The sequence below is a fragment of the Ochotona princeps genome, chromosome 26, assembly GCF_030435755.1.
Source record: "Ochotona princeps isolate mOchPri1 chromosome 26, mOchPri1.hap1, whole genome shotgun sequence".
NCBI classification, from domain to species: Eukaryota; Metazoa; Chordata; class Mammalia; order Lagomorpha; family Ochotonidae; genus Ochotona; species Ochotona princeps.
In genome coordinates, this window is record NC_080857.1 from 8,040,789 (window position 1) to 8,067,362 (window position 26,574).

The window sequence follows — 26,574 nt, forward strand, 5'->3', positions numbered from 1 at the left end:
TAACAATAAGTGAAATGTATTTTTTTTAAATAAGTGCCACTTAAGGTTACATGAAGTACTAAGACTTCAGGATTAGATTTTTTAAATATATTTTTATCTTTTTTTCACAGGTATTTCCTTTACAGAGTGTGTCTTACCTTTGACCAAGCATTCTGTCATTGTAGCATCATCTGGTTGTTGTAATAGCAAGTTTTGTCTGCCCACAGGAGAATATTAAAAAGTGAGCCTCCGTATCCCCAGGAAATGAGTGCAGTAGCAAAAGACCTCATTCAACGTCTTCTGATGAAGGATCCCAAGAAGAGACTGGGATGTGGCCCACGTGATGCAGATGAAATCAAAGAACATCTCTTCTTCCAGGTGAAGTCTGTGGAACCAATATAGTTTGCTGCACCTGCTCTTGGGATGATCCCCTTTCTGGGTGGGGATCCCGGGGACTATTCCTATTTCTGCTTGCATTGTACCTTTTCTTGTCATGGTAGGGAGCAAGATGAGAAATGTGCTTGTGTGGAGCTAAGTGGAGTCGGGGTGGGAAGGTTCTATCAGTGATCAGTGCCTGCATCCCAGCGGTTGGAGCTTCTTGAGCTGTGATTGCCACTGGTGGTCTTGAGATTTAGACTCAGGGGCTAGGGAGATGTGCATTCTGTTTGTTACTTGTCACTCAGTTCATGATCTGTGACTGCCACTGTGTTCTACCTTCTGTTTTTAAATTTTTATGTATTTAGAAGACAGAGAGGCAGGCACAGAGAGAGCTCTTCCATCCAGTGGTTCACTCCCCACATACCCGCGACAGCTGAGCCAGGCCAAAGACACAGCCTGGAACTCGGTGAGGGTGGCAGAGGCCAAGCACGTGAAATGTCCCCTGCCTGCCCTGAGGTTGGACATGAATCTAAGCACTCCACTATGGAGCCTGGGCTTCCCACGCAGCATCCTTAGTTGCCGTGCCGAAGGCCTGCCCATTTCACTTTTCAGATAGTGAGTTTGTGTCTCCCTGTTGCCCAGGAGAAATGTTAGGAAATTCAAAACCTACCCATCTCCTAGTTCCTTGTCTGTGACATACAGAGAATTATGTGTCATTTTCTCTGTCCCTGTGATGCAGCTGTGCTTATTCTGAAAAAGCTACGTGAGTCTGTTTCTGCAGAACACCAACTAGATCTGCTGCATTAGTGAGCTCAGTTTGGTCCCAAAACCCAAATGTTAAATAGCCAGGAGAAGTGAGCAAGGCAGAGCTGCTGGTCAGCCCCATCCGAAGGGATCCCCGTGATCCCATCTAAAGCGATATCCCAAACCCCAAGCGTGTGGCTTGTATGTAATCGCATAATTTCAACAAGTGTGTCCTCTGTGTATAAGGGAGAAAGGGACCATCCCACACTTATCTTTTTATTCTGTAAGTCGAGCTTTTATATTACCTGCAGCAAAACAAACAAGAAAGCATCTGCTGAAACAAAGATTCCTAGTCAAGTAAGTTTGCTATAATTGCTTTCTAAATATATAACATATTGGTTAATATTTAGAATTATCTCTACTTCTAGGCCTATTTATTTCTGTCACTAACCACTTTTCAAAGCAGCATTGAGCATCTTATAGAAATTCAGTAGCATAGTGAGAAATACATTTCCAATAAAACCAGCTTCTCAGTGTGTACACTTCATAAATTGATATGACTCAGAAAGATTACTGTTTGAACAGACTGTTTCAAATACCGTGTTCAGAAGTTTGGCTAAAACATTAGCAATCCAGTACAATTCAAGAAACTGTTCTAACAAAAATACCCCCAATCTCATTTTTCTGGGATCTTTTGCTCCTTTGGTCCTTGTATTTATGAGTTGACAGTATGTCTTTAGTATTAGAAAATCTTTTTTTTGTGATAACTCAGAACAGTAGGTTGAGATATTTAACTCCCTTGACTTACTAAGTGACAGAGGGCTGCTTCCTTAAAGCCCAGCATTCTACTATAGATCTCAATGGGTTTTTCCCATAAAAGCAAAGGAGGTAGGAAGGGTCATCCATTTTCTGTGTACTAGCATTTCTCCTATAAACAGCAGAGTTCCTTAAATTGCCCCTTTACTCTAGAAGTCTCTGTTACTGCACATTTAGTAGCCAAGCAGAAATCCTCTGCTTCTAATAGAAAACTTTTCAGCCACATAGGGGAAAGTGCACGAGGCACGAAGTCAAGAAGCTGTTCTCAGATCCAAACTCTTCCACCAACTGGTGTTTAAATGGAAATGCCGGTTCTTATTTCTGAGCTTCCATTTGCTTTTGTGTAAAATAAAGATGATGAACCAGTAATCTCCTAGACTCATTCTCACTGAAAAAACTGAAGATCTGTAATGTGAAATGATTTATATTTCCATTGTCTCCACACAGGGGCATAATAAACACATTCTATGATGGTTGATTAAACTTAATGAATTTCATCTACCATACAGTGCACAATTTCACATTTTACCATCACTAAACTCAGCATGCATCTTACAGAAGACATGATCTTTCTATTTTATTTGTTAATGCTTTTTTTCTTAGTGATAAATAAAATATTGGTGTATGTTACCATCAGTGATATTTTAAGTCTGAGGAAATGTGGTAACAGATCTGTAGGACTCAATTCAATAAGTATTATGTGAGCGTGACAGATGGAGCATAAAGAAACAGCATGGGAATAGAGTTGAGTTATATGGAAATATATCAATTGTAAAGAATGCAACAGCAAAAAGACACTTAGTCCAGCCAAGAAATAGGCAGAGGACAGTTCTCAGAAGAAGGAATACAAATATCTAACTAGCACGTGAAAAAAAAATGTCCAACATCACTAGCCACATCAAATACTCATAAACGCTGCAGTGAGCTCTCGCCTCACCCCTGTCGGAATGGCTGACACTCAAAGCACAGAGTGGCAAATGCTGGCGAGGATGTGCAGAGAGGGGGACACTTACTCACCGTTGGTGGGAGTATAACCATTGTGGAAGATAGCATGGGATTTCCTTAAAACTAGAACTGAACTTGCCTTGTGATCCAGTGATCCCACTACTGGATATATAACCAGAAGATTTGAACAGGATGAATCAAAGACACTGTGTAACCATATTTTATAGCAACACTGTTTTATAGCAACTTAGACTCAACCAAGATGTCCCTGTCAGGTGAGTGAATAAGGCAAACATGGAGCTAGTGCTGTGGCCTAGAGGCTAAAGTCCTCGTCTTGCATGCACCAGGATCCCATGTTCATGTCCTGGGCACCAGTTCATGTCCTGGCTGCTCCACTTCCTTTCCAACTCCCTGCTTCTGGCCTTGGAAGACAGTCGAGGATAGCCCAAAGCCTTGGGACCCTGTAACTGCATGGGAGACCCTGAGGAGACTCCTGGCTCCTGGCTTCAGATCAGCTCTCGGCTCAGCTCTGGCTGTTGTGGCCACTTAGATGGAAGATCTTTCTATCTCCTTCTCTTTGTAAATCTGACTTTCCAGTAGAAATAAATCTTTTTTAAAAAGAAAAGAAAACATGGGATATGTATACACACACACAATGGAATGAAAAAGAAAAATTCTACCTTTTGCAGCAAAATGGACTCAATGGGAGGACATCACGTTGAGTGAAATAAGCTAAACCTGGGAAGATAAATACCACATGTTTTCCCTTATATGTGTGACCTAAAATTTAAAGAAGAAAAAAACAAAGAAATGTCTGTGTGTATCAGTATTCCTACAAATATAATTTTTTAAAACTGTATTTTATACTTGTGTCAATCCAGTGGTTAAGAATGCTATGCTACTATAGTTTTAATGATCTGTGATTACTTTATAATTTACTGTATATCAGTGAACTAGTCATTTTTCCATGCAGTTATTGTTCATAAGCTGCTATTTCCACTAAACCAAAGTATTTTTGCTTTTAATATATATAAATATTATATATATATACACACACACGTATATATGTTGCTCAGTATTTAGAGGGATATTTCAAAAATTGGCAAAATATCAGAATGAAAAGATAATTTAGGGACAAAAACATTTGAAGAATCGATGCATCGGTTTTTTATAATACATATTTTCCGTGAACATATTAAAGGGCTCCCACAGATGGAAAAGGTGTTGGATTATCCTACGGGAGGGACAATAGTCAAGGTTTTCAACTGCTGGAGTGCAGACAAATGAGAGACAAGTGAGCACCCCGGTGTGATAGGATCTGGCTTATACTGGTTTGCAGTGGGTTGGCTTTCCCACCTGCCTGGGTGACTGGTAGGAAGATTAGGTGGATGGGTAGCAGTGGTAACATCGCTAGGAAGGAGGCATATTCCCCCAGCTCACTGTGGAACCTCCTCTGTTGCGGTTTTGTTTTGGATTTTTGATTTGGTTTTGCCTTTTTTTTTTTTTTTTTTTGGCCTTAACACCTTTTTCAGGCAAGAGGCTCAGAATCAAGGTACCTTTTCCTGGCGTCTGAGGGTAAATGAGCATGTGTTGGTGCCCCCTAGAGGACACAGAGAGACTCCACAGATGTGGAAAGCATCTCTCATCCGTTCAGACCCTTCCCTGGGCTGGTGCTTCAATCTACTCAAACAGGCACTTGCTTAGAAAGAGGAATCGCTTTCATCTTCACTTTGAAATAATCGCCCCTCCTTTTAGCCCTGTCTGTCTGAATCTACCTGTCCTTGTTGTTCTTAGGAAATCTATTCTGACTTGTTGATTTCTACTTTTCCTTCCATATTAGAAAATCAACTGGGAAGATTTAGCTGCCAAAAAGGTGCCCGCACCGTTTAAGCCCGTCATTCGTGATGAGCTTGATGTGAGCAACTTTGCAGAAGAGTTCACAGAAATGGAGCCCACCTACTCCCCCGCAGCCCTTCCCCAGAGCTGTGAGAGGCTGTTTCAGGTAAGGCCCACGTGTGTGTGGCGGGGACTCCCAAATTAAGTAATTTGGTTCTTACACACAGGCTGCCCGAGTCCCTTTACAATGATGAATTGTGGAGACACTGCACATGGTTTGCTGAGTAGCACATCCTGTTCCTATTCTGTTTTAATATGGAACTCTGATGGTTTTGTAACTGGCCTTTTATGTCTGTTCAAGGTCTTTCGTAGAAATGACAGTAGTATTTTACTTTAACCACTTTTCAAGTAGAATATTCTCTAGCTCACAGCGTTATCTGGGTCTTTATCTTCAGGGGATAATCTTAACTGCTTTCCATCTGTTGAAGATTTAGAAAAGATTTTGTATTTAGAAAGGATCTTGGCCATATCCAAGAGCTTTGCTTCTTTGACTCCTGAATATTCCCTTACAACGGTCTAGTAAACGTTTCATGGAAATGTTGTTGATGCTAGTGAATGTTCTGGCATGAACAGGTTCGTCATGATACCACTTGCGGCTCAGCACATCTGTTGCCATTAGATTGTGTTCTTTTCTAAAACTCAGTTTTATATATAATTTATCCTGGAGAATTGGATTGAACATCAAACAGTTGCAGAGTTAGAGAATAACTAAGCATATTATTTTATAGCTTGAAAACAATAACACTTTGGGCTGCTTTCTTTAATAGCTTAATGAGATCTCTTTGAGGAAGTTGGTTGTGTTTGTAAGTGAACTTTCTCAGCCACACAAAAACATAACAGCTGTGAGAAAGATTTTGCGGACACAGTAGGAAGTCTTTCCTCCTTTATTACTGAATTGGTTTAATTCTGCCAGAAGATGGCATGATCTCCCTCTGCAAAGCCTCTTCCCATTGCTTTGAAATCCCCCTGCATTTTGGATTGCAAATAAGATCAAATCCTTGAGTGTTTTCCTATGGCAAAAAGCCTCATAGCCCAGTCTGCCCCAGTGGAAAGCCCCAAGCCTCGGTTTCCCCTCTGCCTTTCAGGGCTACTCCTTCGTTGCTCCCTCCATCCTCTTCAAGCGGAACGCAGCTCTTGCCGACCCCCTGCAGCTGCACCTGGGAGTCGAGCGCCCTGGAGTGACCAGCGTGGCCAGGAGCGCCATGATGAAGGTAGATGCATGCATCTGGCTAGTTCAGTGCTGAATCAGCGATTTTTCATGAGTATTAAGTGCCAACAACTGTTCTCAAATCCAGTAGTGATCTTAAGTCTGGCAGATGTTCTATTTTGCAAGGGTTTTTTTTTTAATTTTTTAATGAGTAAAAGGAAATAGCATTATTTTCTCTAGAGAATTATTAACATCAGTTTGGATGAGCTCCTTTCTATAATTATGTGTCTTAAGTTTAAATAAAAGGCATAGATCGAAATAGAATTAAGTTGTAGATTACACATGTGTCTCATTCATGTTTATTAATACTAACAATCTCATGTTACTCCACAGTTTTATTTATCTCTCATACATAGCAAGTGTTTTCTAATAATTGGTTGTATTGGTTTCTTACCAGGACTCTCCATTCTATCAACACTATGACCTCGATATGAAAGACAAACCCCTGGGAGAAGGAAGCTTTTCCATTTGTCGAAAGTGTGTGCACAAAAAAAGTAACCAAGAGTTTGCTGTCAAAATAATCAGCAAAAGGTAAGACTGTTCCTAGTCCAGTTTTGTATGTTCATCCTAGACGATGAGTTCTGTAAAGTACGAGCTTTCTATTTAAAGGGAAGTCAGCTGTACATTGTAAAGCTTTTACTCAAAGGTTTGATCCATTTTACTTCTGACTGTAACAGGTAAATCATAGTCTGATACACATTTGGGTTTATTATGGCAGACTTTCCATGACAGTCACATAGTTAATACATTAATTCCTTATTTATTTATGCAGTGATTCCAACAGCTGTTGCCATTTATGTTAGTGATGTATCTGAAGTGCTTTTCTCTGAAGTTATTTGGCAACCTACTGATAGCATTAAGAACCAGCTAGTTGTTTTGGTAACTATTACTTTCACATTTGTGTCTGCTTGTTCTCAGATTGCCCCAGACCAAGAGTGTCCACTTCTTCAAATGACTAGCTCTTTTCTGACCCAGAAATAATTGTTTCTAGGATAACGCATTACTTTTTCTGGAGGGTGTTAAGCTTCATTAGTTATTGAAACCTCAATCAACTACTTTGATATACGCTATGGTTGGAGCAGTACCAGCCAATGTAAAGGCAGATGGGCATTTGGCCTCGTGACTAAGACTCCTGTATGGCATGTCGGTATCTGGCCTCCAGCTTCCTGCTCGTGAGGACCCTGGGAGGCTGCGTTGCTGGTAGCTATGTTCCTGACGCCCACATGGGAGGCCCAGGTTGAGCTCCCAGTTCCCAACTTTGCCCCAGCTCATTCTCAGCCTCTGTGGGGAGTTAGGAGGTGAACTAGCAGATAAAAGCTGCCTCTGTGTATCTGTCAGTTTCGTTCCATCTCAGATCAATGGAATTTCTTTTTAAGAGAGACAGACATGTAGACACTGTTTTGTCTTGCAGGATGGAAGCCAATACTCAGAAAGAGATAACAGCTCTGAAACTCTGCGAAGGACACCCCAACATTGTGAAGCTGCATGAAGTTTTTCATGATCAGGTATTCCACATTGTGTTTCTCTGTGTGGTGGCTTCCATAACTGGTTCTTCTTTTCATCTGTCTTGTTGGTTAGCTGCATGATCAGAATCAGGGAAATGGAGCATCTCCCAGCTGAGAAGAGCAGAGAAACCGTGCCCTGCAACACACACTCCTGCCACCCCCACCTTGCACTTCTGCCCATCTCACTCAGTAGGTGTCACTAAGGACATAGGAGGAGGACACAGGCCAGGAGCTCGGTGACCCTGTCACCAGTTCCAGTGTGCAACACTTCATCACTACATACCTCCCCAGGCCCTTGAGCAGTTTACACACTCAGAGTCATAAGCCCAGTTCTGCAGGCTGAGTGAAGCAGGGTGCAGAGGGCCACAGATGTTCTCTTTCATCTTGCTGCAGACCCCAGCCTCAGCCCTGCATTCCAACAGGAGCCTAATTCAGAAGCATAGCACTTAGAATGTAGGAGGAATGCCACCATGTCAAGTTCATGTCTCCTCTAACCCCTTCCCATGGCCACGGCCCATATCACAAATCCCTCCATTTCAGTGTTCTGTGTCCCCAGACCAGGTGGGACAATGCATTTACTACTTTAGACAACACAGAGGCACAACAGCCAAAAACCAATCTTGACTGCTTTAGTTTTACCAGTGAAGAAGCTAAGATGCTGAAGCGTCATGAGACTTACATAAGACCACACAGTAAGGCCATAAAGGTCTAGTCAGGAAAGCATGTTGTTCAGTGCTGGGCTCTCTTGACTGTGCTGCTGTAGAGTCTGTGGCCCATCTTAGAAGCCCAGTTCTGGGGCCTGATGCAGTAGCCTTAGTGGCTAAAGTCTTCACCTTGCATATGCCAGGATCCCGTGTGGGGGCTGGTTTGTGTCCTGGCTGCTCCACTTCCCACAAAGCTCCCTGCTTTGTGACCTGGAAAGGCAATAGAGGACAGTACAACCCAAAGCTTTGGGACCCTGCACCCACGTGCAGGGAGACCCGCAAGCTTTTTGCTCCTGGCTTCAGATCAGCTCAGTTCCAGCCATTGGGGCCACTTGAGGAGTCAATCAGCGGATGGAAGATCTTTCTGTCTCTCCTTTCTGTAAATCTGACTTTCCAATTAAAAAGTAAAAAAAAAAAAAACCTTTTTAGAAAATATTCATACATTAAAAAAAAAAAATGCAGTTCTGTCCCACACTGACGTCTTCCCGAAGCACAGGGCCTAGGGCGACCTGTGCAGTGAAGCCCAGGCTGGCAGTGGCAGACCTGCCATTTGTAGTCATGTATTTTATGTTGCCCAGGAAATAGACCAGACACTGTACATGTAGTGCCTCTCCCTGCCCTTACCTTGGCTAGCTCTGTGAGGTGGGAAAAGCGAAAGTCCCGGAAGCAGCTAGGACTCACCACGTGTAAGTAGTCAGACTGGGGCCTGAGTCCAAGTACTCCCAGCTCCAGAGCCCAGCAGTTTGTTAGTTAACTTTTCTCTGCCTCCTCAGGGGAAGGAGAAATGGCCAGGTTTTTGGATCAGATAGTGAATATCCAAAAATGGTGTCACTGTCAACTTGCTCTGGGCTTCTCAGAGTGAGGAACTGCTCTCCACCCCTTCCTGCCTCCCACGGAATCCAGCAACTCTGGTGGAGGTAGTGAGTGCCCTGTCCACGAGAGGTGTGTAACAAGATGAGGACAGTCTCAAATCTCAGCCAAGGAATCGGGCTGATCTTGGATGAGCGTCTGTGGCTTTGCTGTCATGGCCTGAGCTACACCCCAAGCACATCTGATTGCTGTCCTTCAGATCGCTGGCACTTCTCAGGAATGACGTCCCTGATTTTTTGTCTCTGTTAGTCGATTATATGCTAGTTTTATGTCCCACCCTTATCATCATGTGTCTCATGAAATAATTCTAAATATGCCAGTGTACATGGATCATAACACTAATATGGAATTTTAAGGACAACTTGGATTGTTCTTGTGATGGGGACCAGATGGCCTAGATCTTTCGTCCCTCCACTGCTGCAGGACACTGAGGATGGCCATCAGCCGTCAGCTGTGCAGCGAGAGGGCACATTCAGTGTGCCCCCGTCTCCGCTGTCCATGGAGTAGGGACTGCCTATACTGCTGTTAACAGGCCACCGTGCACAGAAAACAAATGCCTTGTCCCACATTCTGAGGGTGAGAAGTCCCAAATCAGCCTCACGGGTGTAGGGCACTGTGTCAGCCAGGCTGGTTCCTTCTGGGGCCTCTGAGAGAACAGTCACTAGCCTGCTGTGTCAGCCTTGGACACTGCCCTCACCCCTTGGCCTCAGAGCCTTCGCAGCAGCATCCTCTTGGCTTTTGTTGTTCTGCCTCATCCTGCTGACTGATGACTAACTCAGCATCACCTTCCACCTCAAGACCTGCAGTCACACCTGTGAAGTCGCTGGTGCCACATAAGCTGGCAACCATGGGCCCTGGGGATGGCCCGTTATTCAGCCTACCACACATAGACTTTCTCATTGTCACCCACACTGTTTCTCTAAAGTGCACCCAAGGAAAGAAGCATCCTCGAGGACCTTAGTGACAGACCTGGCATTCAGACCCGGCTGGCCCTCTGCCGTCCTTGAGACCACTGTGGCCGTCACCTCACTTCATGTTTAAAATGGCCAAAGCTAATTGAATTACGCTTGGCCCATTCCTTCCATTGACTTTGTCTGATAAAAAATTCAAATTAATTCACTCTCCTAGTGTCCCAGTAGCAAATTTTATTATTAAAAAATGTTGTTAGCCCTTTACACTTTGTCCAGTATGTTTGGAATAATATGCTTATAATTTTTTTCTTTATGAAGTGATTTTTCTGAGATTTGCTGACTCAAGAAATAGATTTTGCTTGTTGAGTAGCATTGTTCATGACACCTGAATCTGAATGTTGATGTGATGTCTTTTACTAAACCATTTATGTCTTAATGAAGCTCTCTGTAATTCCTGTGCTTTATGGTAGCTTCTGTGTTATTTTCTTCATGGAAATACATGCAGAGCATTGGAAATACTCCAATGCACAAGGTTCATTGTGCCTTACTTATGATCATGCCACTGAGATAAGAGCAGTTACTTAAAAGCAGCATTCAGGTGGTGAGCTACGGGTGTTGGTAATGACTATTAGCAGGGACCTGAGACTGATCTTAAGAACACTAACCGGAATTTTGAAATGGCATAATCTTACAGGAGTTTTTTTAAGAAGATAATTTTGTCATGAAATGAGTGTGCTGGGCCTTGCGAAGGCAGTTAGTGACCAATGCTCCGGAATCATCTCTAGGATTGCAAACTGAAAATTTCACATTTTGTTAACACTAAGTCATAACTTAACAAAGACAGACCTATCATCTTTAATAGACAAGGCTGAGCAGAATTCAAACAAAGAATTAGTCAAGGAGGGTGATAAAAAGATTTTCCTATAGTGCTTGAAATTTTCCACTACCAACATAGAAAATTTTTAAAAAGAAGAAAAAGCCTCCGCTCCTCAGCTCTGTCCTGCAGAGTGCAAGGACCGCTATGGGTTCTTCCCGCAGTGTCCTCTGTGACGTCACTGGCCCTCGGGGAGCCCACGCAGGCTTTCCATGCTGACACGTTGTCTGCGCCACCTCTTGCAGCACTCCGTCCCCTCCATGTTCTTATTCTCTTTTCCAGATTCACACATTCCTAGTGATGGAACTTCTGAATGGGGGAGAACTGTTCGAACGCATTAAGAAGAAGAAGCACTTCAGCGAAACCGAAGCCAGCTACATCATGCGGAAGCTGGTTTCCGCCGTCAGCCACATGCATGACGTGGGGGTGGTGCACCGAGACCTGAAGCCTGAGGTACGGAAGCCTGAGGCCCCGCGTGCGTTCCAGCTAGCATCAGCAGATCTCTCCCAAACACGTGCTGGGCTTTCTGGAGTGTTTCTTTTCAGGGCTGCTGTGTTGATAATTGAAATTATGTTCCTTGGATATTTTTTTTTCTTTTCTATGTCAGTCTAAAATAAATGTCTTTTTTTTTTTCTTGGCCAGCTAATCATGTTGAGGTTCTATTTGTAAGTGTGGCAGCCTTTCATGGAAGAAATACTTGATGCAACTGCTGTGAACTAAAAATAGTGATGGGAATTTTTGTAATGGAAAATAAAGCCACTTCTATATGTGTGTCATCTCACAAGATTTTTTTAAATGTTGTGTTCTGAAAGTTTATTTTTCACATTTGTAATCAAGTTGGTTAGCTTATGAATTGGTACCTGTAGTTTTGTTACAAACATTTGAACATTAAGAATGATCTTGATTTAACTAGTTATATCTTTTTTATGTGTCTTAGTGCTCACTATTGTATTTCTAGAACCGTGTATCAGTGCAGAAGTAGCAGCTTTTTTGTCTTTTTAAATTTTTATTAATATACAGAGAGCGGATCGCATGCATTCCGTACAATTGCAAAGGGACAGCTACGAGAAGTAGCAGCTTTCAAAATATTCTTCTTTCAAAAGGTTAATAAGGAAGTTCCTAGCTCTGGAGTGATCCCTTTGTAGTATCAAAAATATGAAAACCCTTTCCTTTCAGAGTATCAATGAAAAGGAAAAAACCGAAGCCAGTGATTTATAAAAAAGAGAATCATGACTCATCCTTTACCATATGCAAAGTCCTGAAACTGTCTTTAATCGTCATTTGACTATAATACATATTCAAATGTATGTAGAACATTAATGTTTAATAGTTCTCTAAGATATTTCTGGAATAGTTCTTTAAAGATATCATTATTTTTCTCTTTTATTTGAATGTCTTTTTTCTTAAAGGACTAAGGGGGTTAAAAATGGAGTTTGGGATACTGCTGTTCTCAGCATCCCCTGGAGATTGGTGGCAGAGCCCACCACCAATACCGAAACCTGCAGGTGCCCAAGTCCCCTTGGTGAAATAGCAGGGTGTCTGCATGGAACCCACAGATCCTCCCCTTACACTCTACATCAGCTCCAGGCTCCTTAGGAGAAGACAAATGCCATGCAAAGAGTTGTCACAGAATATAGTTAGACAATAATAGCTAGAAAAAAGTCAGTGATGTTCAGCACAGATACATTTTTCTCAATAACTTCTAGCCCCAGCTGGTTGAGTCTGCAGCCACAGAGGGTGGTGACTGATGGATGCCCTGACAGTATTTAAACATCTGCCCTGGCACTTTCCATTACAGTTCCTCATATTACTAGTAATTAATCAAAAGTGGGTGTTGTGTTACGAACTTGCAACTAGGAAGGCCCCCCTCTGCCTCTCTCACCAGGCTTTTCACCCGCCTGCACACCGCCCACGGCAATGTGGCACTCCGCACTTTGGAGATTAGCTGCCTCTTTTTAAATGCAAAAGCACACCACTTAAGTGCTTTCTTGATAGACAAGGAGCAAGCATGTATTTTTTTTAATTGATAAGTTCTGCTCCATGACTGTACAGAATTCATTTTCACATGTTGTATTCTTTGAGAACTGGCCATCTGTCATTTCATGAGTCTCTGCCACAGTTTAGCTTTGCCTGCCTACGTCCCTAGTCAGAAGACACTTAGGTGTCTTACTTCCTGTTTGTTAACAGGATGTTCTTCCAGATAGTCATTTGAAATGAACCAGATTTGTCAGATTTCTAAGATAGTCTACAACAATTGGAATGCTTAAATGAAACCAGGTCTTAGGGAAATGAGAATGCACCTTTGGGCTAACATTCTCCTAATAAAATGCCTTTCACATTGACTTTTAGATGGCAGAGTATACTACCTCCAAATAAAAGTTAGTCTTCCCCATGTAACATTTTAACAGCTGATTACCCATCTCTTGTTAGATGGTTAAGTGACGTTCACTTATGTACTGGCAAAATCTCCACTTCTGGGTGAGAGCTGGATAGATTTAGAAGCTGGCTGACATTCATAGTAGACTGCTTTGTATATTTTAGAATGAGCCCATCCTTGTGAAAGACTAGAGAAGTTTCACATGTCTTCTTAGCTTTGGGCAAAACTGGGGATATAGATGACAGGGATTGAACACTTAGCCCCATCACTCCTGTCGCATCGTCAGTTTGCCGAAGAAGTAGGCAGGCGGGCACTATCCCCCAATGTCACACGCTTGGAAATAGGAAGAATGGGTTAAGGTCAGCAAATTAAACTGAGTGACACATTGGCAGGCATCTGGCATGGCAGTGAAGAGATGCTATTTGGGATACCCACGGAGTACCTGGGTTCAAATCTCGCCTCCGCTTTCCATTCCAGTTTCCTAGCATGCTCACCTGGGAAGAAGCAGTTAATGACTCAAGCCCCTGGGTCCTGCCACCTGTGTGGGAGGCCTGCATGGAATTTCAGATTCCTGGCTCTGGCCTAGTACAGCCCCAGATATTGAAAACATTTGAGGATAAAAAATCTTGTCTCTCTCTTTGATTTAAATAGATAAAAATAAATTTTTTTTGAAATTTAAATTGCAAAAAATAAAATCATATATTGATTATATTTATTTATATATAATCTACGTATTTATTTATTATTTGAAAGACAAAGCAACAGAGAGAGAAATAGATCTTCCATATACTGCACAGATAGCTGCGGCGGCCAGACAGATCTGCGCCAGGACGAAGCCAGGAGATAGGCACTCCAGGCGAATCTGGCTCGTGGAAAGCGAGAGCCCACGTGCTGTGGCCTTACCCACTGCCTTCTCAGATGCAGCATCAGGAAGCTGGACATGAAGTGGAGCACGCAGGACTGCAGGATGGGCTGCCAGGGTCACTGCACCACAGCACCAACGCTCCTCAGGCTTAGCAGGAGCAGTGGAGCGGTGCTGCCCCAGGGCCTGCCGGCACTCTGCAGCACCACGCCCTGCGCCCTGGCGGGGCTCCAGCGCTCACCTGCTGCTGGGCTGCTCCCAGCACCCTCAGAGCCCAGCTGGGACTCCAGGCGTCCCACCGTCAGCGTCAAGCACTGCACAAGCATAAAGCAAACATTCTCCAGTTACTCCTTTTGCTTTTCTTTCCTCTCACTGTTGATTTTCAACTTTGAACTTGAAGCTTCAAAGCTTTTTTTCTTTTTTCTTGGATCAATGACACTTCCTGTCATTTATTTTAGCAGGAATAGTGTTAACAAAGCAAATGATATCTCTGAGCTGGAAATAATCTAACGAATAAAGAGGCATGACAGATATCTCTAGATATCTGAGCACAGAATAGCCAGGTTCAGTTACTTGGAGCTTCGGTCTGATGTTCTGTTAAAAATAGGGACTCGTGCAGCAGTGCAGTTAGCATTTATTAAGCAGGTGACAGATTCAAAAGTAATCCAGCAATACCTTAGTGACCACAAAACCTCAGTAGGTGAATGATTCAAAATCACAAGGTTTTTATTTGAGCCCTAGTATCTCCAAGCACCAAAATATGTTTTTTAAGTATTAACAGCTTGGGAAGAGAGATTTCTGAAATGCAATGCGTATCTTTTAAAATAGCATCTACTAGATATTAAAGAAATGTTTCATTGATAAATTATTTTATGCACAGACATGTCCCAGAGCCCTGGGCACAGGTGTAGGGAGGCGCCAGTGGATGAGTATATAAGGTGTCAAATGCTGAGGGGACACGTGCCAGCCAGGAGAGCGTGGAGGGCATCAGCACAGGAGACAGTTGGGGCAGTAGCTCCGAATGAGCAGCCAGTGTGCCCAGGAAGGGGCCTGATGTCAGAGGAGGCCCGGTGGGGGAAACAGGTGAAATGCAAGACCTGCCAGCAGGTTATCCGGCAGAGAGCAGCCCTCCAGCCGCCCCCCCAAAAGCCTGGTGTCAGTCAGGGGCACGCAGAGAGAGGGTGCATGGCCTCAGTGGTCTCAGCAGACGCTGTGACGTTTTTGCTTCTAAGAAACTCAAGCATGTGCCCGTGTCTTGCAGAATTTGTTGTTCACTGATGAGAACGACAACTTGGAAATCAAAGTGATCGATTTCGGGTTTGCCCGCCTGAAGCCGCCTGACAATCAGCCCTTGAAGACCCCTTGCTTCACCCTGCACTACGCCGCCCCGGAGCTGCTCAGTCACAACGGCTACGACGAGTCCTGCGACCTGTGGAGCCTGGGTGTCATCTTGGTGAGTGTGTCCTCGCAAAGCCACCATCACTGGTCATCACTGGTCATCACTCTTCCCTGGGCTGTCCCCGAGTTTGTGGGGCGGGGGAACAAATGGCAAATGGATTTCTGTACAACCAATTAGAGGTCTGACCAAAGATGGTTTGCCTCTCTTTAAACTTGCATCAGTGAAACATCACAAAATACCCCAGAAATATGCCCAGTTTTTGTGAATCTAATATTTTTAATTGAAAATAAAATTTTAAAGAATTTAGAGGAGATGTAGAGATTTTTATTTGGATTCGTTTTGTAATATTTAAGGCAGTTGCATTTTATATGAATGACAGTGGTACATATTTTTTGAAAGAGGTGATGATATATTTTGAAAAGATGTGTATTAGATATAATGTGAAAATAGGTTGATTCTCTAGAAAAAAGTTCCTCAAAACTGTTCTTTGGATTCCAAACTATGTAATTAAGGAATGTTTAGAATAAATTAGCAACTTAATAGGAAAAATTGAGACCATTTACAGTAATGTATAGTCAGTGTTGTAAAGCTGCTTTTCACAAAATGTCCTGGGCTGCCATGACCAGAAACTGAACATTAAGCTAGAAAAATCTCAGTGTGTTCTTTCTCAAAATAGCTTTGCTTTTTCTGCATGTAAGTCATAAGGCATACAAGGAATTTTCACACAGAACAGAAAGAACAAAGAGAAAATCAGTGATAATCTTCCCACACCAAGATGGTTTTTTCTCACTTGCTTTTTCTCTCTCCATTGTCCATGTCTGCAATTTGCTTCTTTCTAGAGGGTTTTCTATGAATGTAGATATTTCTGGATTTTTTTTTACAAAAGGGATTATTTATATTCTTCATGTAGTTTGAATCCCTTAAACTTAACCATTTTTTAAACTAATGAACTGTTAGTACTTTTCCATTTTTTCATTAATGATGAACTGTATAAATGAATACTTTTCATATATGTGTTCACATTTGCCTCCTGATTTCTTCGGACAGATTCCTGGGCAGGTGTGCTCACGTCACCCCTGTGATGTCACACCTGCACCCCGGGGTGCCCGCAGCGGGCAGCGCCTTCCAGGCATGCAGACGGCTGCGTCTTCTCTCCTGAGTCACTCTTTACCAGCTCTGCCCATTTCCCTAGGGAGAGATTTTTCTGACAGAATTTTAAAACTATTGAAGATCTTAAACCTTTTGTGTGTCACTAAGATTAAAAATTGTTTTATTTGTCACTTGTTTGAAACTGTTTATAAGTAATATGGGGCTCTGCTTTTGTGTTTAGAGGGAAATGAATGGAGCCATGAGTCAGAGGTATCATTCCTTTACTGTCCCTGGCGCTGGTGCCAGATTGTCACCCGACCCCCAGCCACAGTCCACGACTAGAAATACTCCCTCCAAATTCGGACTTTTTATTTTTAGCCCACAGTCTGTCCTCCATCTGGGGTTTATTCTGGTGTCCGTCTGTTTGTGCCAGCGGCTGGTCACTGGTCCCTGCGGGATGGTCTTTATTTTTAGGCTTCATGTGGTTTTTGTCTCAACAATTTTAAATCATCACTTATAATTTCAAACAAATTACATACTTACAAATGAAATTATTTTAAATAAAAATAATAATAAAGAGCCAACTTCTGTATACCCAAGAAATTACTTCTTTTTCAAGGGCTTAAATTTGATGACATTTTTTAAGAGAGGCAATGACCTGAAATGGCACGAGTCCCGCCAAAATAAACTCCACGAGACTAACCTATAGAACTTGACGCGACGTGTATAATGCAGACAGGGAAACCTGAACATGGATCAGCTATTAAGTGATAACAAATGGATTTCTACTAATTATTTTTGGTATGAGAATGGCATTGTGGTCCTGATCCTGTGCCTTTAGAGATGTGACAATGTAGTTATAGATGAAATGAGTAGCTTCATTAAACTGTCAAAGGAGAATGCCTTGCAAACTGTTGCATGTCAGTGAGTGCCTGTCCCTGACCACCTAGGTACAGCTCTGAATGGCCTCCGACAAGCACAGGGGCTGTGGCGTCTTCTGCTCTGCCTCAGACACGCACGGCCCTCTTTCCTTTCCCATCAGCCCTGCCTGCTGTGGAGATGCAAGCCCTTCTAGGTGTCTGCGCACACAAAGCCAGCTGTCTGTCGTCTTTTCTGTTAAGGACACTAATCCTGTTGACTTCATTGAACCTTGTTTCTCTCCATAAAGACCTTTCTCCAAACATTAGTGGTTGCAGTTTTAGCCTGGAGAGCAGGGGGCCGTCCAGCCCACAGTCCCAGCAGGGAGCAGTGTGTGGCAGCAAACAGCCTGCCTGGCAGTGTGTACACTTCCACTGAAAATGTACTTTCTTCAGGTGTTTTGTTCTTGAAATTTAAATTTTTTAAAAAGATTTATTTTTTTTTATTGGAAAGTCAGATTTACAGAAAGAAGGAGAGATAGAGAAAGATCTTTCATCCTCTGGTTCACTCCCCAAATGGCAGCAAAGGCTGGAGCTGAGCCGATCTGAAGCCAGGAGCTTCTTCCAGGTTTCCCGTGCAGGTTCAGGGTCCCAAGGCTTTGGGCCATCCTCTATTGCTTTCCCAGGCCACAAGCAGGGAGCTGAATGGGAAATGTAGCAGCCAAGATAAGAACCAGCACACATATGGTATCCTGGTGCATGCAAGGCAAGGACTTTAGCCACTAGGCTATCACTCCGGGCCCAGACATTTTAATTTTCCACTTTTCCACCCACAATTTCATTTTGAAAATTCAAAACTAGAGAAGCTGTTAAGAGAATGTTCTGTGAGCATCTAGCCTTTTGCTGTTATTGCCTTTTTCTCTTTAGTCCCTCTTGAATGCAGGTTATCTCACTCCATATGGATGTGGGGGTGTGGACGTACGTAATGCATATGTAGACACACATGTGAATATAGATATATATCATATCCATATGGGCATATTTTTATGTAGATATGTATCGACACTTTGCCTCGCCATTTGTAATCAGCTTGCAGAACAAGATTATTAGAAGAAACTGAGTGCTGAATCGTCAGCTAAAATTATAAGGCATTATCCTTGGGGCATGGGTGGGAACTGCTATATTTGTTTCTTTTTTTTTTTTTTTTTTTGAGGTTGTGGGATTTCTTTTTTTTTTTTTTAATTCATTAATTACATTGTATTATGTGACACAGTTACATAGATACTTGGGTTCTCCCCACCCCTCCCCAAACCCTCCCACCATGGTGGATTCCTCCACCTTGTTGCATAACCACAGCTCAAGTTCAGTTGAGATTCCCCCATTGCAAGCGTATACCAAACATAGAGTCCAGCATCTTATTGTCCAGTCAAGTTCAACGGGGAACTGCTATATTTGTAGCAGCGGTTTTAAATCTTGAAATGATAATGAGCCAGTCACTCTATTCACAAGTCCCTAAAACGTTACTGGTTGTTTCAGTGATAGAAGTCATGTGATCTTTTGAACCCATACCGCCAGCTATAGGGCGTGGTAGATAGTGCTGCTGGCATTGGTAATGGGATCACCGGTGTGTTGTTGTTGGCCTTGGCAGTCATTAAGTTTTGTTACTTTTCTCTGTGACAGTATACGATGTTGTCCGGGCAAGTGCCGTTCCAGTCCCATGATCGGAGTCTGACATGTACCAGTGCAGTGGAAATTATGAAGAAAATCAAAAAGGGAGATTTTTCCTTTGAAGGAGAAGCCTGGAAGAATGTGTCGCAAGAGGCTAAGGATTTGATCCAAGGTAATAACCTAATGAGATGTATTTTATCGATATGTAATGATTGAGGAGGCATCCATCCATGACACACACACGTGTTTGTTAGCCTGTGTGTATTCTAAAGATTTACCAGGCTGGTCTCTTGTTTCCTGATCAGAGCACTGCCACTTCATAATCTTAGCCATGTTTCCAGCATGAACTAGCTCTTCCTGGCAGCTCAGCCTAATAGATCCGAAACAAACCTATCCTGTTTCCATTGTCCTTTCTGTCAAACACGTCGCTCCTCCCATCTTGCCTCTTTTGAACAGAGACTCTGCCAAGAAGCCAGATCACTGAAACAGAAATTTAGCTGTGCCATCCTCAGTGCCCGTAGCTGTAGCTGCTGGCCGTCCGCAGCCCCTCCCTGAGTCCTGCAGGCTCAGCAGCCACTCACATGCCGTTCCCTCGGCTCTGTCGGCATCACTGCCCTGCAGTCACGCGGCATCCTTTCAGCTTGTGTCCCTTCCTCTGACTTGGCCTGTCCAGCTGTTGACACAGAGACCTATCTGTGAAATCCTAGGAAGAGTCTGTATAGCGTCAGGTCATCTTCTAAGCCTGGAGCCATGGTGACCTGTCCCTGCCGGCCTCTGCCTTCTCCTCACCCAGCCCTGCCAGTGCTACACCAAACTTCCAGAACCCCCCAGGTTTTAGGTGTGCCCTGAAGCACCTTCTTCATCCTGCCAGCCTTCCTCATCCTGCAGACTCAACTCCTGGAAACCTTTCAGGTTTGGCTGCCCTTGGAGGCTAAGTCCTTCCCCTGGGCCTACGCACATACTGGGTCTGTGTATTTCACCTTTGTATTTCCTCCCAGGTGTGTAACACCTGCACTTTGTTCATGTATTTCCTCTGAGTCTCCATCTTGGATTCATTAGTGCCGGACCACACACCTTGGCCTGTAGAAGGTAGCCAGGAGATGTCTGGGAGCTGAGTGTTCATTTCTGGCTAACCAAGTCACCAGTGGGGGCCTTTCTTTTGCGCGCTTAGTTTCTCTTGTGGGACAAGCCCGTTACCCTGCAGAATCCTAGAAATAGGCTTCCGTGTCTTTCTCATTAGTGCCTGTGTTCACCAAAGGACCTACATGTATATAAAATACAGTTAACTTTGTAGGAGATTGAAACCTTATTAAAACCATCATGTTACTGTGAGCACAATTGAGATTTATGTCTGAGATGCTTTTAAGGCACAATCAAGGTGTGACTTAAATATCTTCCCCCCCAGGCCTTCTTACCGTGGATCCCAATAAAAGGCTCAAGATGTCTGGCTTGAGGTACAACGAATGGCTTCAAGATGGCAGTCAGCTGTCCTCCAATCCCCTGATGACGCCAGACATCCTGGGATCTTCGGGAGCTGCTGTGCATACGTGTGTGAAAGCGACCTTCCATGTAAGGCGGCTCTGCATGCATGGGGCAGGGGTGTAGGGGAGGGCAGGGGTGCAGCGAGAAGTCAGCGTCAGAAGTTCTGGGGGTACACTCAGTGACATATGGAAAATAGCACCTGCTGAGTCGCTTCTTGCTCTAAGCCGTCATAAACAGAGGGTTTGGGGGATCAACGTCACAGCTAACGTACAAAGCAGTTGTTTCAATTTAGAATGAATCTGAGAGAGGAGAGTGCTGTTTGAACAACTGGACGTTTTAGTAGGCAATGGAAAACAAAAAGCATAAACTTTTTTTCCCCAAACCAATCATTCTCTTAAAACCAAATAAACAAACATGGGTACATATGAAATTCCATTCACACAACAGCCCTTTAGGGCATCGCCTGTCCTTCAGACTGCAAGGGATGAGAGTTGCTGGTCTAAGTTCAACTGCAGATCTGAGAACCCGTGACCACATGGCAGACTCTACGCTGTTCACTTACGTACCAAGGTTAGGCAGGAAGTATTAGGAGCAGGTGATGTAAGGAGTAGAGGAGAAGGAAAATGAGTGTGATGGGATTTATAGGAAAGTAGTGGCCTAGCCTCTTCACCTGCAGAACCAGATTTGAAAAGTGAACGGGGCTGTGGCCCCGTGGGTAAGAAGCAGTTGGCACATCTGCTTCCCACATCAGAGTAACTTGGCTTTGGCTCCCGGCACCTGCGCCTGACTCCTCTTCCTGGTGATCCAATCCTGGGGGCCGCAGCCCTGACCCCAGCCGCTGGATCCCCGTGCCCACAAGGGAGACCCGGATTGCACTCCTGCCTTCAGCCTTTGCTTGCCAGCTGCTGGGGAGCACTTGGGGAAGTGGACAAGTGATGGATGCAATCTCTGACCACGTTCCTCCTTTCCTGCCTCATGTTTAAAAGACAGGGACACCTGAGAGTTATCCAAGACACACTGGCACACCGCAGTGACCCTGACGCGGCTGTAGAGCAGGCATCCTAGAGGGAGCCGTCCACTTCGGGTGGAGACAGTGCTCACAGTGCTGGGTGCCGGGCTAGGGAGCAGACGGGGACTCACAGTTCTCGTTAGTTTCTCCCGGCAGCTGATGTCTTCTTGGGCTGTAGGGCAGACTTGCTACAGGAGAATCCTTAGAATCCTGACCCTGGGCTTTATGGCTGGCTTAATTTCAACAGCTGCTTCTGGAATCTTGCTCCAGAAACTTCTCTACCCTGCCAGGCGACTGGAACACAAAGATTTAAAAAGCTGGGGGTCACCACTGTAGCCATTCCTCTCACACGATTCCCTTGACTGCTCTCAGGCCTTCAACAAGTACAAGCGAGAGGGCTTCTGCCTTCAGAACGTGGACAAGGCCCCGCTGGCCAAGCGAAGGAAGATGAAGCAGACCAGCACGAGCACGGAGACGCGCAGCAGCTCGAGCGAGAGCTCGCACTCCTCCTCCTCCCACTCGCACGGCAAGACCACGCCCACCAAGAGCCTGCCGCCGGGGCAGGGGGCCGACGGCCCCGCCGACACCCTCTTCCAGTTCTCGGACTGAGGCCCGGGCAGGCACGCTGCAGGCCGCCTCCCAGTGGGTGTCCCCCGGGGGACCAGCAGGTGGGCCCCGTCCCCGGACACTGGAGCAGGAAGGGGACCGTGAAGCGGGGCTGGAGGGGCTGGAGGGCCTGGCGCCCGCGGGGGTGCTGCCCGGGGTAGGGAGACCAAGTGGCTCCGACCCCGCGCCTGAGCGCGTTGCGGGCCTGTGGGTACCGCGGGCTGGGCAGAGCCTCGAGAAAGGTCTGTATGCACAAGAAATGGTGTCGTGAGTTTTATGTGTGGCGTATACTTATTTCCTGAAAGAGAATTTTAACTTATTGTTTTTATTTTATGATGATGTATAATGATAACTTGCTATTAATCTCTTTCTAAGAAGTTTTTTTTTAAATATAAGAATTTAGGCCCCACACTCTGTCCAGGATTCATTTGAGATGCATGCTAAGCTATGAATGTTTTTAATTTTGCACTGTTCTCTCCTGGCAATTTGTTTTCATGGATATTACGAAATAGTAAGGTACCTGTCTGTTTTAAATAATACTGCACTTTATAAAAGAGTGGGAAGAAAGCAAGCTGTTTTATGAGGTGCGCTGTGGAAGGCTGTGTGCTGCGTGTTTGCAGTTATCCTGCCATCTGCTTGCGTTTGTCCTCGTGACCCTCTTCCACTTTGTGCACAGGTTGAAGCGCGGCGCGTCGCACAGCAGTCACTAGCCACTTCACTCAACGTGAGGAGAACCCAAAGGGAGATTTACTAACACTGTGCTTCATATTTGTACACTGTGTTGTACTACAGCGAGCCACTTCCTCCTGTAGTCCTATCTTATGTACATAATATTTTAGAATCATACCTGTGACTTGTTTTGAAATTTTCCTGTTAATTTTTAAATCCAGAAAGCATATTTTATAAACTTATGCAGAGCACTTTTATCGCTCAGAAGTTATGTATTCATAGAGAAGTGCTGTGTGATAAAGACATTTCATTGAAAGATTGCTGCATTTTAAAAACCATTCATTCCCTATGCAAAAAAAAACACAAAAGTGATGGGATTTGTATGTTGTCTTTCCTGTCAGAGCCATCATGGACTATCAACTGAGAAACGTGATCTTGGCTGTATTTATAGGAATCATGTTTAAAAACAGAATGCCCAGCGTGCTTATTTTACAGTTTTTGTCATTGATAATCTCTTGAGCATTAGTTTTGCATTTGGGCATGATATTTATTTATTCTTTTCTTGAAGTAATAGCAGCATTAATTTCAACCAGTTATGAGTACTAAAATTGCACTCTATGTAATATATTTATTACTGAATCAATGTATATATTAATAGCACAGGCTTAAATGGCAAATATTAAAATATTTTCAAAATAATGTATTCTGTTCATATTTTTGTCCTCGGCGGTTATTGGAAATAACTGTTTTCTACGTTTCACTGGTCCAGATGACTACATACATTTCATGAAATGAATGCTGCAAGTTCTGTGCTCCTAAATTTCACTCATTCCTAGGAAATTTTGTGAATGTGATGGCCCTGGGCACAGGTGTATAATAACCAAGATGTCTATTTATGTTTCCATTGGTTATATTTGAAGATGTATAAGTGTCAAGTGCTGGTAGACAACACGGTTTAGAAAGTCGGAGCTAAGACTGTGTAGGTAACAGGAAGTGATCCCGAATGGTCAAGCAGCATCCCCAACCTCAGGGATGTGAGCAGCTCACCGCGACTCCTGGAAGTTGATGGGATTGCTTATTTTCCTTGTGTATTCTATTGAAAGACTTGACAGTAAAGCAGGAGAAAGGCAGTGGAGTGAGAGGAGGCAGAAGATGAGGCTGCCTGAATAAGCCAAAGCAGCTCGTGGGCACCTCAGGAAGCCCTGGTGGACAGCCTCGCCAAGCTCTTTTATTGTTTCTTATTATTTAAAAAAATCCTGAAAATTAAAATGTGAAATGCAAGGACTCTTTAAAAAAGAGTTGTTGTCATTATTATTATTATTATTATTATTATTATTATTATTATTTTGGAAAGGCAGATTTAAGAGAGAAGAAATACAAAGAAAAAGATCTTGCATCCACTGGTTCACTCCCCAAGTGACCACAACAGCCAGAACTAAGCTGATCTGAAGCCAGGAGCCAAGAGCTTCCTCCAAGTCTGCCCTGTGGGTGCAGGGTCCCAAGGCTTTGAGCCGTCCACTAACACTTTCCCAGGCAACAAAACAGGGAGCTGGAAGGGAAGTGGGGCAGCCAGGATACAAACCAGCGCCAGTATAGGATCCTGGCAGGTGCAAGGTGAGGGCTTTAGCCACCAGGCTATCACGCTGGACCCAGGACTCGTTTTTGGTATGAGGAATAAAATGGCAGTAGAGCCGAGGCAAAGCAACGCGCGGTTGAATTCTCTCTGTGACGACTTTGGAGCTTCCATCCTTCCCTTCTTGATGAGATGATACAGAGTTTTCAAGCCAACATAAATTCTGATATGTAGATTTTGTAATTTCTTATGTCTAACATATTGAGAGTAAGAATAAGGAAAAGATGACAACAGAGGAAAGAAATTAAGAGACCAGTTTTCTTGATTTCTTTCCTCCATTTTCTTCGTATTTCTTCTAATTACTAGCTCAGATTCTGGCTGAATGAGGTGAATTCTCTGTTTTGAAATGCAGTAATTCTTCCAGGCCTCTATAAAATAAAAACCACAGAGCTACCAAGATAGAAGCCACTCACCTGAGTTAATTTTAACATGCTAGTCTCTCTTGGCGTCACAGATTTCATTTATTCATGCAAAATTGCCTTTTAATTTTTTAGACTACTGTTAGTTTCTTAAGCCTATAAATGGCTGCATTTTAAATACAAGGTATTTTAAATAAACCTTCTAGGTAGCAGTGAGGGCTTTTTTTTTTTTTTAAATAAAATCTATATTGTAGTTCACTCTATTTTTTAAAGTACATTCTCAGTTAAGTATTTGTTGCATTATCTCATTTTTTACCATGTCCCATTTCAAACACTTACACAGAGCTACCAATAACTTAACATTATTTATTAAAGACAGAGTGCTTTGCAACTTACTATTGAAAATTTCTAAGTTATTGATTCTCTAAGTATACTTAGGTTTCAAAATGTTTTGCACCAAAGTAAGCTTATCATGTACTTCCATTGTCCACAAACTTTGCTGAAGTACCGCTGTAAATGTGCCTGATACCACTTGATGTAACTTTGGGTTTCTCCCAGTGACGGTGATAGTTCAGGGTGAGTGTACCTTATTGAAAACCCATGGGACCAGAAATGTTTGGGATTTTAGATTTTTTTTTTCAGAATGTGGCATATTTTGCAGATAGATATTTGAGGGATGGGAACCAAATCTGAACATAAAATTCATGTCTGTTTCATGCACATTTTATACACATAACCTGCAGGTAATTCTATTATTCTCATTTTACTGCAACCTATGACAAGAGGTCAGCCGTGGGGTGTGAGAATTGTGGCATCATGTTGTGGATTTTGGAGACTTTCAGAGCTTGGATAATCAGACTAAGGATGTAACACAATTAGATCTAAGTACATTGAATCCTGAAATGCCTGAACATAATCTTTCCACTATCTTACACTCAGTTTCTGCTCTTTAATTAATTATATCCCTCATGTTGTTGTCTAGCCACCCTTGGTACCTCTGTCACTGAAACGTATGTATCTGGCTTTAAGGAAGTTTAGAAATTAAATAGTCATCGTAAAACTGAAGAGTGAAACAAAAACATAAGAATAGCTGAGAACGTGTGTGTCAAAGAAATAAGTGGAAGCCACTCAGACAATAAGTTCAGGAGCACCATTCCCAGCCGTGCCGTGGCTCAGAGAGAGGACCGGCTGGCAGAGTGGCGCCGCTCTTTCTGTAGGAGGAGTGTGGGGTTCTCAACAGCTGCTCAAGTCTCACTGTGCCCTTCAGCTGCAGCACGGCTTGCTTTTGAGTTTGCACATCTCTTCTGTGCTGTTGGTGGTGGATGCCCAGTGCTGTGCTGTCCTGTCCTTAAGTAGCTGAGGACTCTTCTAAAGAAATACTATCTCCCCCCAAGGCTGTTGTTCCTTGCTTGAATTTGTGAATGAATCAAGTGCTGTTGCATTAAAGTTATCTTACTGTTAAGCTGAAACTGAGTAAGAAACTACAATGACTACCAAATGGCTGTGTCTTAGCTTCTCTGTACGAGGAAGAGTGGGTGCTGCTTGATGCCCTGCTCCAACCGCGGGGGGCGGGGGAGTGCTGATATTTTGTATTTGGGAGAATAGTATTTCAAGACAAGATTCTTGATAGTTTGTCAGGTTGGTTTTCCTGCAGAACGCTTTTTAATGTTTGGCCTGTTCGAATGCTGCTGAGTGACTGAAAGGCCTTGACGGCCTGAGCTAAGTCCGGTTTCCT

General features: G+C 43.5%; 1 protein-coding gene across 5 annotated transcripts in view; it reads left to right on the forward strand.

The window, feature by feature from the left end:
- RPS6KA5 (ribosomal protein S6 kinase A5) overlaps window positions 1-22,197 on the forward strand; it is a 149,361-nt gene extending 127,164 nt beyond the window's left edge. For 4 of the 5 annotated variants that reach the window (XM_058655575.1, XM_058655574.1, XM_058655577.1 and 1 more), the window contains 10 exons: window positions 207-357; window positions 4,703-4,864; window positions 5,844-5,969; window positions 6,363-6,496; window positions 7,377-7,470; window positions 11,112-11,282; window positions 15,330-15,521; window positions 19,094-19,253; window positions 20,487-20,650; window positions 21,945-22,197. In XM_058655575.1, the coding sequence (XP_058511558.1) occupies window positions 207-357; window positions 4,703-4,864; window positions 5,844-5,969; window positions 6,363-6,496; window positions 7,377-7,470; window positions 11,112-11,282; window positions 15,330-15,521; window positions 19,094-19,253; window positions 20,487-20,650; window positions 21,945-22,181 (1,591 nt within the window). In that variant the 3' untranslated portion in view covers window positions 22,182-22,197. The remainder of the gene's footprint in view (window positions 1-206; window positions 358-4,702; window positions 4,865-5,843; window positions 5,970-6,362; window positions 6,497-7,376; window positions 7,471-11,111; window positions 11,283-15,329; window positions 15,522-19,093; window positions 19,254-20,486; window positions 20,651-21,944) is intronic. The other variant, XM_058655576.1, reaches the window with a different exon arrangement.
- Window positions 22,198-26,574: the final 4,377 nt, after the last annotated feature.